The following is a 14,529-nucleotide window of genomic DNA, read 5'->3' as shown; positions in this document are numbered from 1 at the left end:
TTGTAAACAAAGAAAAAACGGGTACAATTTTCTGTAACTTCCTAATTGCCCCAAAATCAGTTTATTTTTAAATAAAATTTATTGACGATTGTAAACTCAAATTGTTCGATTGTTTCGATAGTTTTTGTTTTACACATAGCGTAATTGCTTTTAACTCCATTGATGTGGCAACACTGCGATTTCATGAAATTGAGTGAGAGCAAGGAGGAAAGAGATAGAAAGTAAAAACGAGATAGAGCGAGAGAGAGAATTCAGGAAATTTAGTTTTTGTTAAATATAATGATTATAAACTATAGTTTAGTTAAGTAGTCTTAAAGCCATTTGTAACAGACAAGCCTTTGATTATTGTACAATGAACAATTCTACACAACCAGCCACCACATGTGGTGCCCCGTCCAGGCGCATCATAAACAAGATACCCTTGGATTTCAACAAGTTACGCTGTGCTGGACTAGATAGAATCCTTGCTGAGGAGCTAAGTAAACAAAATACAAAGGGAAAAACATTAAATAATATAGCAGCCAGCACCACAAAAGGAGATCAAGAATTATACTTGCCCAAAAGTTCAACTACATCAACGCAAGACCAGCAGCAGCAGCAACAAATGATACGTTTAAAAGGTAATCTTCAGAAATTTTTGTTTTGGGAATGGATTTTTTATACCATTTATGTATTCATTCATTCCTTTTAGACTCAGATGATCAAACAATAAGAATTCAAGAATATTGTCGCATTTGCACGGATAATTCTAAAGAATTAATGAATATAATGTCCGAGCCCGATCAGGATCAAGAACTTAGTCTATTGGAGATGTTAAATGATGTGATGGATGAGGCTTACAGAATAGAAAGAGACGGAGAGGATTCAATGCCCCAACACATATGCAGCAATTGTGCCGCCGCCACAAGGAATGCCTACGCTCTGAGACGCAAATACGAGGAAAGTTATCGATATTTTCGACAACAACTAACCAAAATGAGACAAATCCCTGAAACTGGAGCCGCTGCTAAGCGTACAGAAGGTGAATTTATAATAAATATAAAAGAAGAGCCTCCCTCAGAGCCCGACTATATAATATCCGATGAGGGGGAAACTTATGAGGGCGATGTGTCCATAAAACAAGAGCAGCAGCATCAGACTGACCAAACAATTATCAAAGAATTATCCCATCTGGAAATGGCTTCTACAACAAAAGGATTTAATATCCGCTTGCTGCTCATACGCAAGCGAGAGCAATTGGAGAGCCAAGAAGACCTCTATGAAGTGGACAGGACTAATAAGGGTCCGTTGCAGTGCGGTTTGTGTTTGTCCCGCTGCGGCTTAACAAACTGGCATACGCATCTCGGAGAGCATTATGGCGTCGGTTGGCTTCATGGGCAAAAACCGCCGGTAAGTAAGAAACCATTTCGAGTGCCAACATCATCATCATCATCGTCTATGTTTGTTATGTACTTATCTCCAGTCATTAACACGTGGCGGAATAATTGCTCAAATGTCTAGTTACCTCAAGGAAGACAGGGATAATCGTCTAACTTGTCGCCTGTGCCATCGTCAATTTGGTTCCGGTCTGGGCATGATGCAACATTTGGAAGGATGTGGCGAGGAATTTCAACGCTTTCCGTGCACACATTGTGGACGTGTTTATACAAAACTCTCGCTAATAGCCCATCAAAGGGGCTGCATGAAAAAATTATTGACTCAGACGCCTGACAAAGAAAGACTATCCAAACGTAAACCCAAGGTTACATCTAAAATAACTTGGCTAATGGACGATAGTAGTATAAAGCGTAAAGGTATTGACCGAAGTCCATTCAATTTACGTCTTTTGCTTATACGAAAACGCGAACAATTAACTACCACAGAAGATCTGCGTGAAGAGGATCATGGTACGGGTGCACTTCAATGTGGCTTATGTTTGGCTCGTTGTGGAAAATCCACCTGGAAGATGCACATAGCCGAACATTATGGTGTGGGTTGGTTAAAGAAAGACGACAAGCCGCACACGATAACCCGCAGTGGAGTAATCTGCATGATGCAAACCTATCTGAAAGAGAATCAAGGCTCGCGGCTAATTTGTCGTCTCTGTGGTCGTGAATTTGCTTCCGGTCTGGGAATGCTCTTACATTTGGAAGGTTGCGGCGAGGAAGCGAAACGTTTCAAGTGCAAATACTGCAGTCGTTCCTACACAAGACTATCGCTAATAACACATCTTCGTAGCTGCGGTCATCGGTATCAAATTTCGTCATCATCAGCCAACGTCGAGTAAGTCTTATGTCTTATTATGTTTATTTCTTCTCTAATCCATTTCGCTTAACCAATAACAGATTGAAAACAGAAAGAAAAATTCGTACAAAATCTAATTTGGATCAGTCCCAGATAAAGAAATCTTCCACCAAAGCACCGTTCAATTTGAGGCTTTTGCTCATACGTAAGCGCGAGGATTTAGATAGCCAAGTGGTTGTACAGCAACAGGACCAAAAGGATGGTCAACTACAATGTGGCTTATGCTCGGAACGCATCATCAAAGGAGATTGGCGTGATCATTTGAGCACACATTATGGCGTGGGCTGGCCAAGTGGACAAGAACCGCGTGTAAGTTATAAGAGATTGTCTTTTAACGTATACGTTTTCGATTATAAACTTGTATTTTCTTTTAGAATCTCACACGACACTCTATAATCGGTCAGATGAACTCGTATCTAAAGAAGAATCCAGGCAAACGTCTTACCTGTCGCCTTTGCAATCGCCAGCTCTCATCCGGTTTGGGTATGCTGCTGCATTTAGAGGGTTGTGGTATGAAAAAATGTCGCATGAAATGCAAATACTGTGCCGGATCCTTCACAAGGCTCACTATGCTCCAACACATACGAATATGTGAGAGGCAATACGAAAAGGAACTTCAATTAGAGTAAATTTTATATCAACTTTATGGATAAGTTTTCGAAATTAAATCCAATATTTTGCCATTTATTTACAGCATGGAAGAACAGACAGACATTGACGATTCAGGTGTCGAGGGCGAGGGCGAGGGCAGCGTTGAGCTATCAAAATTCAAGTGGAAGCGAACCAAATCCATACACAATTCCACAAAATGGACAAAATCGTGTTAGTATATAGAAATCTCGCTTACAGATATACCCTTGCCAGATCCCTGGAGATTGAATTAAAAAAAATATGCCCAAAAATTTGTAGACATCTCGAAAATGAGAAGATTTTAAATAAAAACATAACAATTATTCAATAACATTAAATTTATGTCTTCAATGGGGTCGAACAAGGGTTTTAGGGTATTTAGGCATTTGAGTTTATTATAAACTTTAGTTAAATTTATCAATGCTTTTGCAGTATACACACGTTATCAGCTGCTGAACGATAAAGTGGTCAGCAAATGGACACAATTGTAAGTTGCTCCATTTGAACAATTGAAGATTTGTATGCTAATCGTAATTTCCCTTCTAAGCACTCAAGCAAATTATGCCAAAGAACCATTGTATGCAGACTGCTTGCCAAGCTATGTGAAACTATCATGGACCGAGGCCTATGAACTGCTCAACTCCTCCAGACAAACGAAATCCATGCGTTTTGCCTATGATAAGGTCAGAGATGAATGCGATTGGCGGGAACTGAGACCATTGGAGGCAATTAATACAAAGAGTAAGTGGACTTAATAATAACCCAGAAATTGTCTGATAGAGATTCATTTTAATTCATTTAATAGATGAATACATCACTTATTTTGGTGCACCTGTTAGACAATTGGAATGGGTTCCTTTGCCTCCAAATGTTCATGAACAATATCTTTTGTGTTCGTTGCGAAGCAAAATGCATGGATATACGCGCAAGATGGATGCAAATGCAGAGGATAAAGCCCTGATGGTGCTACTGAAATGTACTTTGGATACGGAAACCAGAGCAACTGATGTGTGGCCTCTGCAGATGAAACTCCATTATGGCATACGTGTGCAGAAGGGTCCAGTTTTTAGTTTTGCATTTATGCCTAGTGGCGGCTATATGGAATCATCAAATCGTTTAGGTCTCTTAGCTATTGCCACAGCATCGAGTGAGATTCATATCTATGCCCTGCCCTTGCAATTAACCACAGAAGAGACGATACAGGCTGGCCAGGATTCGATAATTGAACTAAATTCCCTTATGACCCTCAGTTTAGATGTGAAATCTTCTGTGCAGGATCAGTGCACGAAAATATGTTGGTCTGAGGTAAATTTAATTAATAACTAACTAAAAGATCACTTAGAAAAAGCTTTACATTTTTAGGCACATGGTCATAACTTTTTAGTTTCCGGCTATGCCAGTGGTAATGTTGCCTTCTGGGACATTGGCGATGTGGAGGGCATCAATTGCTTTAAACGCCATAATCATAATAGTTTTGTGCCCTTGCATTATTTCTATTTTGGTGAACGGAATATACAATGTAAGTGTGGATAGACTACCAATGATGGATTGAAAATCATCTATTTTTAAATAGTTTTGGAACTACATTACGATACAAACGGATCACGTTGGCTGGCAGTGGGTACATCTCTACGCAAATTAAGGATATATGATATATTGAATAGTTCGCAACCAGTGCCACTTGTGGGTGATGCAGAGCTTAAAAATCTTTTCAAGGGCTGCATCAGTTGGCCAGCAATATGGGAATCCGTTGCTATAGGCGATACCAGTGTCTTTCAGATAAGTACGATAAGAAGCATCATCTTCTTTATTCCATATTACTTATTGGGCTCTATTCCTTTTTAGATTTCACTCGTGTGGTGGTATTGAGTCCTTGTGGCATATTGTTTAACAATAAAACCATTGACTATGTCCTGGATTCTGCCCGGGATATGCATTTCAATTGCCAGGAAAACATGTTAATTGTTGTGACAGAGAATGGAGATTTGGCATTTATTAATCCCCGCGAATTGAATATGGATCCGCGGGCACATAAGTTAACACACAATGTTCGAGCCGTTTCATATACGGAGCTGGCCAAACTTAATGTTGACTCCTCAGTGGAGAATATTGTAGCAATCTCTGGTGATGATTTTCAGCGTGATTACGGTGTGATTATTAAGCCCTTGACTGCTATACCCAAGGCAAAGAAGGATGACTATCTGAATCATAAACGTCGACCGAGTTCCTTTGAACTGATGACCATGACGCGTTTCAATTCAGTGCGCTGCAATTTGAATAGTCCGGCCCGCAGTTGGGTGGCCGTTGGGGCTGAGCATGGAATGTTGCGTATTGTGAATTTTTGCCGGAACGATTACTTCACTTAGTGTATATTGCATTTCGAATTGATTTCGGATTTTGTACTTAGTGTAGTTTGTTTTTGGAAAATGCCTTTATTAGTTTTAAGTTTTATTGATAGCCCCAAAGAGTGCTAATATTAGTGTACAAAAGTTATTTAAATTTATTGAATTTGTTTAAAATTGATGCAGTTTACATGGGAGGTGGTGGCGGGACTCCATTGAACATGGGATGCATGGCCGGTCGCGGCGGTCCAGGCATTGGAAAACCAGCTGGTGGACCCAATGCCCTATGTAGATTTGGCGGTGGCGGCGGCATAATTTTCGGTTCGAATTTAAAGGCGAATTGCAAGAAGAATTGCTTTGTGTCACGATTCCAGTGCGTCCAGAACTTACCTTCGGCTTTCTCCACCTCACGTGAGGGCACCTTAAAGCCAATTGTTTCATAGGGTTCAGAGGCAAAGAGCAGATACTGCCATTTGCGATCTGGCGGTTCAATCTTTTGCTCATATGCAGACATAAACCTATGTCGCGGTACAATTGACTCGGTAATCTCTGGATAATCGATTTGGAATAGCAACGATTGCTGGCCATTACTCGGCTCCCGTTGTTTGGTCACTCGATAGCCGGGACGGCCAATTTTCACAAATTTTTTGGGTTCAACGCGTGGTTTTTCCGGCGCGAGTAGAGATGAGGGCGCCTCCTTTGCTTCTTTGGCGGCACGACGTGCCAGATTCTCTTGATGCTTTTTACCCTGCGTATGGGCCAGATAGCTGCCCTCGTTGTTGTGCAGCGTGAGACACAGTTTGCACTCGTACGAACCCAAATGGTTCTTCATAAAATATGGATCCTTGTTCAAATCGATGGTCTCCAGAGCCAATTGACGTAGACGTTCCTTGCGGTCGCGATTTGTCTCCGACCAGGAGGCCACCCCACCGCTACCGGTTTTGCCACCGGCGCGATTTTGGAAGTCCATGTTGAGTTTTTAATTTAAATTTTAGTAAAGCAAACTAAAATTAATTTGCACCGAGCTGTATTTTTTTTTTGCCGTGTCAGTGGTGGTGTAAAATTTATCGCCTTTAAATAGAAATGTTATCGATATTTGCGAGTTGTTATGTGCGATAAGAAATATCGTGTTTTTGAATTAAAAATTATACGAAATTTACCATTATCTTCTATATAGAAATTTGCTACATTTTTGGGGATTTTTTTTGTTGTATTTGAAGTTTTTAATAAATATACTATGCTTTTTGTTTGGGTGCCAGAAAACTATCGTTTTTAACGGAGATAAGGACTGCTCAAAGTTGCCGGATCTAATTGTAAACAAATCAATTTATCTTTTGTTTTGGTTAGGCTTATGATGTCTTCTCCACTCTGCTGGTGGCCATGCTTGGCAATCATCAAGATGATAATGGCCCCAGTCTGCTGGAGATTATCAACGACATGATGGAGTATTAGGTGGATACTCCTGTCATGACAGGATTGTGCCGAAGCCACCAAGAATGCGTTCAATCTGAGATGTTAATTAAACTAAGTAAGCAAATTTCCTTGCAAAATCTCTACAGTGCAAGAGACAGCCATTAAGCTGAAGCATACGAAGAAACGACGCTGCTTTCATTGTCCGCATTGCCACAAGGCCTACACTCATCGGCATTATCCGCTACACACCGGTGAGTGGGCCTTTCGTTGTCCTCATTGGAATAACTTTGCCAAGAAAAGACTCATATGCGACAAGACACGGGTGAAAGTCATCCCTTTGCATCTCCCAAAACCTTCACCCAGAGACATAATCTGAAGAAAGCATTGGGTAGTACCACAACATTCTATTGACTAGTTTTAAGTTTTAGAATAGAGTAAAGCGTAAAGATTTCTTTTAAGTCCCATGACCAAAGTAGTCTTAGGTCACGGGTTCTCTTGTTCCCATTTGAATAATTTGTTCGGAAATTCAAAAAATATTGCATTTATTTACATTTGGATTTGCTCTTATTTTTTCTTTGTAACGTTTTTCTTTGTTTTGTCTTACAAATTCGATTGCAAATATTTTTTTTAAAATTAATTTAAGGTAAATTACATTTTAGTCTAAATTAACTTATAGAGGAGAGGAGGGGGACATTACGGGTGGGGAGGGTAGGATTAGACCTTTTCGCGTTTTTTGAAATTCCGTTTTGATGCACAACGATTAATAATATCGGAGACATGAGGTTTATGCTCAAAGATTTTCATAAGCTGATTTTGTGCCTCACCAATTCCGTCCGATATGATTTTACTTCGCTGTATGTTGCCCTAAAAAATAAGCAAGATAATAGATTAGTGTTCTTTTATTAGACCTATCTTTTAGTTTCTTTTACCTTTAATAGCTCATTGATACGTTCGATTTCGCTATGCTTTTCCTTGTCCTTTTCCAATTCTTTAAGCATAGCCTCCAATCGCCCCAGACTGACCACTTCCGATTCATTCTATATTAAATATAAGGATTAGATTAGAAATTTCGAACGAATTGCTTTTCCTGGTGTGGGTTAACTTACCAAATCTTCCATTTGTGAACGCAAATGATAAATTTTCCAGCCATTGATTTTACCCTGGACATTTGGCTGATTAGCCAAATCAATGACGGAGGCACGACGCTCTTCACGTGGCTTGACATCAGTATATCGATGGAAATGATTATTGGCCAACTTATGGGTGGGCTTATATGTCTGTCGAACAGAACATGGAGAATATATAAAGGTTGAAACTAATTACAGAGAAATTCTTGTTATCCTTACATTCAGCAATGCACAATTGCGTGGTCGTTTTAGAACAAAGTCCACGGGATTAGCATTCTCCTTGTTGCCAACAATAACGGGTGGGGCAGGATTGAGACGATGATTGGCATCATTGGCATTGGTGGTGGTCATTACCAAGCCAGGCGTAGCCGTAACCAAAAGTCCACCATTATTATATCCTGAGGTTGTTGGCGCCTCTCCGGGAGTAACAACAGGGACAACAGTTGGTGCTCCTGCTGCTGCATTGGCTCCTACTCCTCCTCCTCCTCCTACTACTACTGCTGCTGTAGGCGTCGTAGGTGGTGGCAGCGTGAGGGAAGCTTGACTCTGGATGGACTGTTGGCTGTCATTGCTAGAAATTGAAGCACTGGGTTAATAGACTTTATCGAAAATGGATATTTTGGTTCATCTTACGTTGATCTTCGTGGTTTTTTGCGCGGTGCGGTGCCATCAAAGCCAGTCTGTGATGAACTGCTGCCGACAGTGCCATTTATGCGCGTCACCTGCTGCAAATGACCTGGCAGAGCACCTGGATGGAGTGCTGAGACTGTCGATTGTTGCTGTTGGGCAGCGGCGGCGGCAGCAGCTGCAGCTGCTTGGACATCTACAAAGGCGCTATTCCCCGTTCGTACACCCAGCGATGTATGAGCCAAATTCTGGTGGGTGGCATACAACTGCAAGGAAATCATTGGATAATCGTTAATAACCAGTGAGTGGAAAGGTGATAATCCAATGGGATGGATAGTTACCTCATTGATGGGATTAAAATGCGTGGCATTGTCCCGTCCACTTGAGGTCACTTGGCCAACAATATTGGTTATGGCTGGAGGAGCATCGTTAAGGCGATTAATGGTCATATTTGTATTATTCTCCATTTGCTGATCCACTCCCGGCGATGAATTGGCCGACACGGTGGTGGAACCATCCGAAGAGGCTGGCGATTCGGCGCGCAAATTTCGTGTAGTCGTCACCACATTCACTCCAGCGGCAGCGGCGGCAACAGCTGCAACCACAGCGGATGAGTTTATGGGCACGTTGCTGCCCCTCTTGGCCAATGCCTCCACAGTTAGAGTGGCTCCCGATGTTGGTGGTAATGAGGTAACTGGTTGCTGTTGCTGCTGGCACGGCACTGTAGTCACCGAGACGGGTTGCAATTGGAAAGCCGAGCCGGTGGATTGAATCTGATTGCTACTGCTGCCACTGGCCATGGACAGCAGAGTGGGTTGCAGATTCTTAGCAGCCCGTATGGGGGAACCATCGGCATCACGTTTACGCATAAAACTGGACACAGCCGCGCTTGCTGTTGCGGGACCAATGGTGGCTGCTCCACTTGCTGTGGCGGCGCCTGCTCCACCTTGGGTGGTCACCTTGACGGACGTGTGCAATGGTATCACCATGTGTTGAGCTGCAGCATTTGCTCCAGCACCTGCACCCGCTGGTATAATCAATTGCTGATGTCCTATGGCACGAGCTCCGGCTGCCCCAGCTGCTGTCGTCCCCGAGGGCAGGACCGTAAAGGTGGAACTAGCTGCTCCACCAGCAACACCACCGGCACCGCCGGGGCCTGCTGCGCCAAAGGGTAGCGAAGAGACGGATAAACTACTTGGGCCCGCACTGCTGACCAACTGAGGCTGAGCCTGGCTACTCTGGCTAACTGTTGCGGTGGTCAGCGAGAGGACTCCAGTTGAGGCAGATGCTGGCATGGATTCATAATAAATGGTGGCAGCTCCACCGCCAGAACTACCAACAGTTTTCTCCTCAATCTGCAACAGCCAAAAAAAAATAACGAAAAACGAAAACTTGTCAAATTTAAGGTCAGAAATGATTAAGGAAATGGGACTCACCTTCATTAGTTGACTTTGTGAGGCAACCACTGGATTCCATGTACGTTGGAAACCAGCTGGAGCATTGCCAGTTGCTCCAGGTCCGATGGCACCATCGCCACTTGATGTCGCCTGGGTCATCATCATTTTCACTCCGGTTATGCCGCTGGCATTTTTTATTGGTGTCAAAGTGCCCGTCAATATGTTACCACCTGGCCCAACGGCTCCGCCACGTCCACTGATGGTCAGTGGCAGAACTGTAGCTCCTCCAGCAGCAGCAGCAGCCGCCGCCGCCGCTGCCTGAGCTGTGGTCACACCCACTCCAGTTGCACTAGTTGCCACACCGCTGGGCACTGGAACAGCTTGTATGCTGGCCACTCCCTGCGGCGTTAGGGTGGGTGCTCCTCCAGTGGCTCCACCACCACCAGCACCACCCGAAGCCGACAATTTGCCAATCGGATTCAATTGGGTAATCGTTAGCGATGGCTGCACCTTGGCTGTCATGGTCACCGGTGGTCTTATGCCCATTTTGGCCGCCTGCGTCGTACTCATTAGGAATGGCTGTAGCATCACATTGCCCGTCAGACGTGTCGTTGATCCTATGATCTGCTGCGCGGTGGCTCCACTTGTCCCTGGCTGTTGGAGCTGTATGATCCGGGTGGTGGGTAGATTTGTGGTTGTCGTTGTGCCGCCCACCGGGCCACGGCCCTGGGCCGTAACCGTTGCCCCGCCAGCACTCACACTCACCGGTGTCTGAGTGGGTGGCATACTCGGAGCTCGTATGCTGATGCTTGTGGTGTTTAATTTCGCCGCCGGGAAACTTTTACCCAGTGGAATGGGACGCACCTGACGTGGTGTCACAGTGCTTCCACCCGGCGTTGTGGTGGGCGTGGCTACAGCAAAACGTGGATTGAATTGCTGCTGTTGTTGCTGCTGACCGCCGACAGGCTGACCGGGCTGGTGACCACTGGGATTGACCACTGCAGCGGGATTTGGATTGGATGAATAGACAAGAGTGGCCTGTTGATGGGGCTGACGTGGAGGCAATACAGTGGCCACATAGGCCGCTGCAGCCGCGGCCTGAGAGTTTCCAGCCGTGGGCTGTTGCTGTGGCTGTTGTTGCGATGGCATTGGCTGGGCAGCGGACACAGTGAGTGCTGAGTAAGGACAGAGAGAGAGAGAGAGAGAGAGATTACAGAGATTAGCGAGAAATATTTTACATGAGGAGTGTTTGGTAATACCAACCTGTTGGGGTTTGGACTGAAGCTGCCGGAGTGCTGGCAGCAACTGCACTGCTAACTGCCCCACCGGCGGAAGTGGTGATGATCCGTTGCCTCGGCTGATGTATGGCTCGTATTAGCTGCACTTGACCCGTGGAACTTTGCATCCAGGCAGCAGCTGTTGCACTATTGGCCGATGAGATTACAGTGGAGTTCGGTGGCTGATTGGAACTGCGACTGACGGTGGTGCCACGTATAAAACCGCCCGCTTGAAGTCCCGCTGGTGACGCCGATGCTGGTGTCACTGTGGCCGTCGATGTGGCTCTCAATGGGGTAACTAGACGTTGTGTGGCCGCCACGCCCACACCGACATTGACACCACCCACACCAACGCCTCCGACACTAACGCTACCCATCTGGGTGGCTGTCACAGAGGCACGTGGCACGTAAGTGCCCTGGGTAACTGGACGAGTGACCGTAATCGATGCATTGGACACACTGCGAGCCACCGTGGAAGCCGATGCACCAGCTGGTATGGCCGTAATCTGTGTTCGTCCGGTGGCTGTGACATTCTCTAATTGTTTGATCATCGGCATGACGACACGCACCTGAGTTGATTGGCCACCAGCACCAATAGCACGTATGGACGCGGCAGTTGTCTGTTGTTGTTGCTGTCCAGGGCCAGGACCACCGCCGGTTAGATTGGATTGCTGAACCTGATTAACTGAGCCGGCAGTGGCCACCTTAATGGTGCCACCGCTGATGATGGGAGTCCCGGCGGTAATTGAGATCCCACCGCCAATATCGGATTTGACATGGGTTATTTTGGCCGCTACTGTGGAGGGCAAATGTTGTGTTGGTTGTTGTGAGAATGAATATTTGTTTATAATTCCTCGCAATTGCACTTGTGCATGCGGATGCGAATGTGTGTGCGGATGTGTATGGAGATTTGAATATTGTTGTTGTGTTGTTGTTGTTGTTGCTGTTGGCGTGTGTGATAGCAAATTGATTGGTGTGCCTTGATTCAGATTCCGAATTTTAATCGTTTTCAATATGGCTGTATGATGATGAAGATGGATGCATGGGGATGAAGTGTGTGAAGGATTTGTTGTTGTTTTGCGGGGGATGAAATCAAATTTGTGGAGAAGCGGTGGAGGGGTGGTCACCCTCTCAGGATTGTTGATATCGATAAATTATGGAAATTCACGCAATTGGATTTTGGAATTTCGACTCTCTGATGAAATTCGAAAAAGCTAAAGAAAAAACGCGCTTAAATTTTGTATGTATATGCACATATCAACAATCCTGATTTTGTTTTCATTTTTCTTTTTTTTTTTCGTTTTGGGTATGTACAATTGACAACCCTGCCACGAATGCATGGTAACAACAAAACAGAGATACATAGACACACGCACACACACAGCACTAACACACATTTATAGATGGGGTGAGAAGGTGTGGGACAAAAGAGAATTTGTGAAAACATCTGCGCGTATGAGCAGCACAAAAGAGAAGCATACAAAAATGTTATGTATACATACACACACACAACTACAATTGCTGCTAATACACACACACACGCACATTTATATACATTTATTGTATATATACATTTATATATATATATGCATATTATATATATATATATACATATTGTGAATATCGCTTACCTGATGATGTTGTAGCTGTACTTCCGCTGACACTGCCACCCACTGTACCGCCACCTACACCACCGCCACCACCTACCGCGCCGCCTTCACTCGACGCACTCATGCTGAGTGAAGAGAGATATCAGTAAATTCTGCAAATTGCAATTAGATTAGAAATAATAATAATTTGTTGAATTCCAATCGTAAATCGTATGCAGAATGCCTCGCGCTTGCCTTTTGCCAATAACTGGTATGAATTCGCTGTATTATGTATTACAGCAATTTTCAGCTTTTCACTATTTTTTATTGTTTATTTTCAACAGTTTTGCCAGTTTTTTCACTTTTCTCATTTAGTTTCTTTAAATTAATGAACTTTTTTTTTTCTTCAAATTCTGTTTGCTTTTGACGACACAGTGTTGCCATATGCTATGGGTAAATGCAATTTTATCTGGCAGCGCTCTGTTTACATTTCTCAGTGGCGCCATGCGGAGAGTTTACAGTAGAGCTCAATCAAGTTCCGAAAAATTTGTACACGAGTTATCGTTTTTATCGATTGTTCAGTGTTAAACACGATCAGTGTTGGTAAATGGGCCGATAGTGTCATCGCTGCCACCACTAGTGGTTGTTGTTGTTTTTTTCCATTGTTGTTTTTGTTTTTGATGTGAGCGGGCGTGTAGCGGATTTTCGTTCGTGTATTTTTATAAAAATTGATTGTGTTTATTCTATATACACGAAAGGGAAATAGCAAACGAAATTAATGATCAGCAGTTCATCGATTTAACGAGATTTTTTTACATTATCCACCGGGATATATTGTCGCGCCTAGACGAGGGTCATTATTGTTTTCTCGATGTCGCCTGTTCCTCTCTTGCTGCTGCTTCTCAACTAGTCTGCTCGCGAAGTAGTTGAAAGAAGAAAAACGAAAAAAAAAATCAAATCGACCAAAAAACCGTTTGCTGATTTAGAGAATAAACTTTTGCTAAATCGAAAGGCCAAACATAGTTAAACGTAATTAAAAGTCAGGCTGTGCGTGAGAGAGGTGCAAAACAACAAATAGGAAAAGACGGTTTAATTTAATTACAAATTACAAGTCAAATTTATAAGTGTGCAGTTGTGTGAGTGTGTCTCTCTCTTGATATATTTTTTTTGTGTGTGTTGTTTTTCTGTTGTTTTTCTGCCTTTTGCTTATGGCCCATATAAATTGCCGCAACTTGGGTGATAAAAATTAATTGAAATAAACATTTTGCCACATAGAAGTTTCATTCTGTTGTGCCAGAGAGTTATGCGAAAAAATTGATTTTCCACAATTGCAATTGGGAAGGGGTGACGAGTGAATGAGCGAGCGAGAGAGAGAGACGGAAAAGAAAGAAGAAAAAGCAAAACAACAACCCACCGACCCCACTGACGTGCGTGAGTGTGTGTGTGAGTGAGTGACGGGGGCGCCGAAGAGCGTTTGGCCGAGAGAGATAGAGAGAGAGCGACATCCCGACCAGACTTTGAAAAGAAAGAAAGGAGAGGAAGACCGAGAGAGAGAGAGAGTGAGAGGAGGCATTATCCTTACTGAATGCAATGAATATTGTTGGGGACTATGAATACAGCTCCAAGGATATGCTTGGCCATGGGGCCTTTGCTGTCGTCTACAAAGGACGTCATCGCAAGGTAAGTTCTTAATTATAATTAATCATGTAATTAAACCTGTTTTTGTTTACGTATAATTTATACATATATGTACATGTGTTTGGCAGTATGTGTGTTGGGGCTTGGCTTGACTTGACTTGAACTGCCAACATTAACAAAGTTATTAACAATACGCCATTGTCAAA

The 14,529-nt window shown here is 43.5% G+C and overlaps 4 protein-coding genes across 5 annotated transcripts in view; 2 read left to right on the top strand and 2 right to left on the bottom strand.

Annotated features, from left to right (window-relative positions):
* The first annotated feature begins 192 nt into the window (after positions 1-192).
* Positions 193-5,412, top strand: LOC6638906. Its single transcript, XM_023179718.2, has 12 exons — positions 193-620; positions 692-1,389; positions 1,463-2,262; positions 2,325-2,592; positions 2,658-2,908; positions 2,978-3,105; positions 3,346-3,400; positions 3,461-3,654; positions 3,719-4,218; positions 4,276-4,432; positions 4,487-4,696; positions 4,759-5,412. Exons 1-12 carry the CDS (start codon positions 353-355, stop codon positions 5,277-5,279), a joined length of 4,050 nt encoding a protein of 1,349 aa, XP_023035486.1. The 5' UTR covers positions 193-352; the 3' UTR covers positions 5,280-5,412.
* LOC6638907 (splicing factor 3A subunit 2) lies at positions 5,326-6,277 on the bottom strand. The gene has a single exon (XM_002062072.4). The coding sequence runs from the start codon at positions 6,223-6,225 to the stop codon at positions 5,443-5,445; it is 783 nt and encodes a 260-aa protein (XP_002062108.1). The 5' UTR covers positions 6,226-6,277; the 3' UTR covers positions 5,326-5,442.
* Positions 6,278-7,193: 916 nt separating this feature from the next.
* Positions 7,194-13,028, bottom strand: LOC6638908 (histone deacetylase complex subunit SAP130-B). Of its 2 annotated transcripts, none has more exons than XM_023178781.2 (10): positions 12,941-13,028; positions 12,728-12,858; positions 11,083-12,114; positions 9,859-10,994; positions 8,764-9,777; positions 8,429-8,688; positions 8,015-8,366; positions 7,775-7,945; positions 7,598-7,705; positions 7,194-7,532 (listed from the first exon to the last, which is right to left on the bottom strand). In XM_023178781.2, the coding sequence occupies exons 2-10, from the start codon at positions 12,828-12,830 to the stop codon at positions 7,383-7,385; spliced, it is 4,326 nt and encodes a 1,441-aa protein (XP_023034549.1). In that variant the 5' UTR covers positions 12,831-12,858; positions 12,941-13,028; the 3' UTR covers positions 7,194-7,382. The 2 variants fall into 2 exon arrangements, with proteins under 2 accessions (XP_023034549.1, XP_002062109.2); XM_002062073.4 differs by having other exon boundaries at positions 11,083-11,892; positions 12,941-13,027.
* A 321-nt stretch (positions 13,029-13,349) lies between these two features.
* LOC6638962 (serine/threonine-protein kinase unc-51) overlaps positions 13,350-14,529 on the top strand; it is a 36,025-nt gene continuing 34,845 nt past the window's right edge. Inside the window, exon 1 of the mRNA XM_002062074.4 lies at positions 13,350-14,365. Coding sequence (XP_002062110.1) covers positions 14,276-14,365 — 90 coding nt within the window. The 5' untranslated portion in view covers positions 13,350-14,275. The remainder of the gene's footprint in view (positions 14,366-14,529) is intronic.

This window comes from Drosophila willistoni (genome assembly GCF_018902025.1).
Source record: "Drosophila willistoni isolate 14030-0811.24 chromosome XR unlocalized genomic scaffold, UCI_dwil_1.1 Seg144, whole genome shotgun sequence".
In the NCBI taxonomy this organism is placed as follows: Eukaryota; Metazoa; Arthropoda; class Insecta; order Diptera; family Drosophilidae; genus Drosophila; species Drosophila willistoni.
This window is presented reverse-complemented; position numbering and strand designations above follow the sequence as displayed.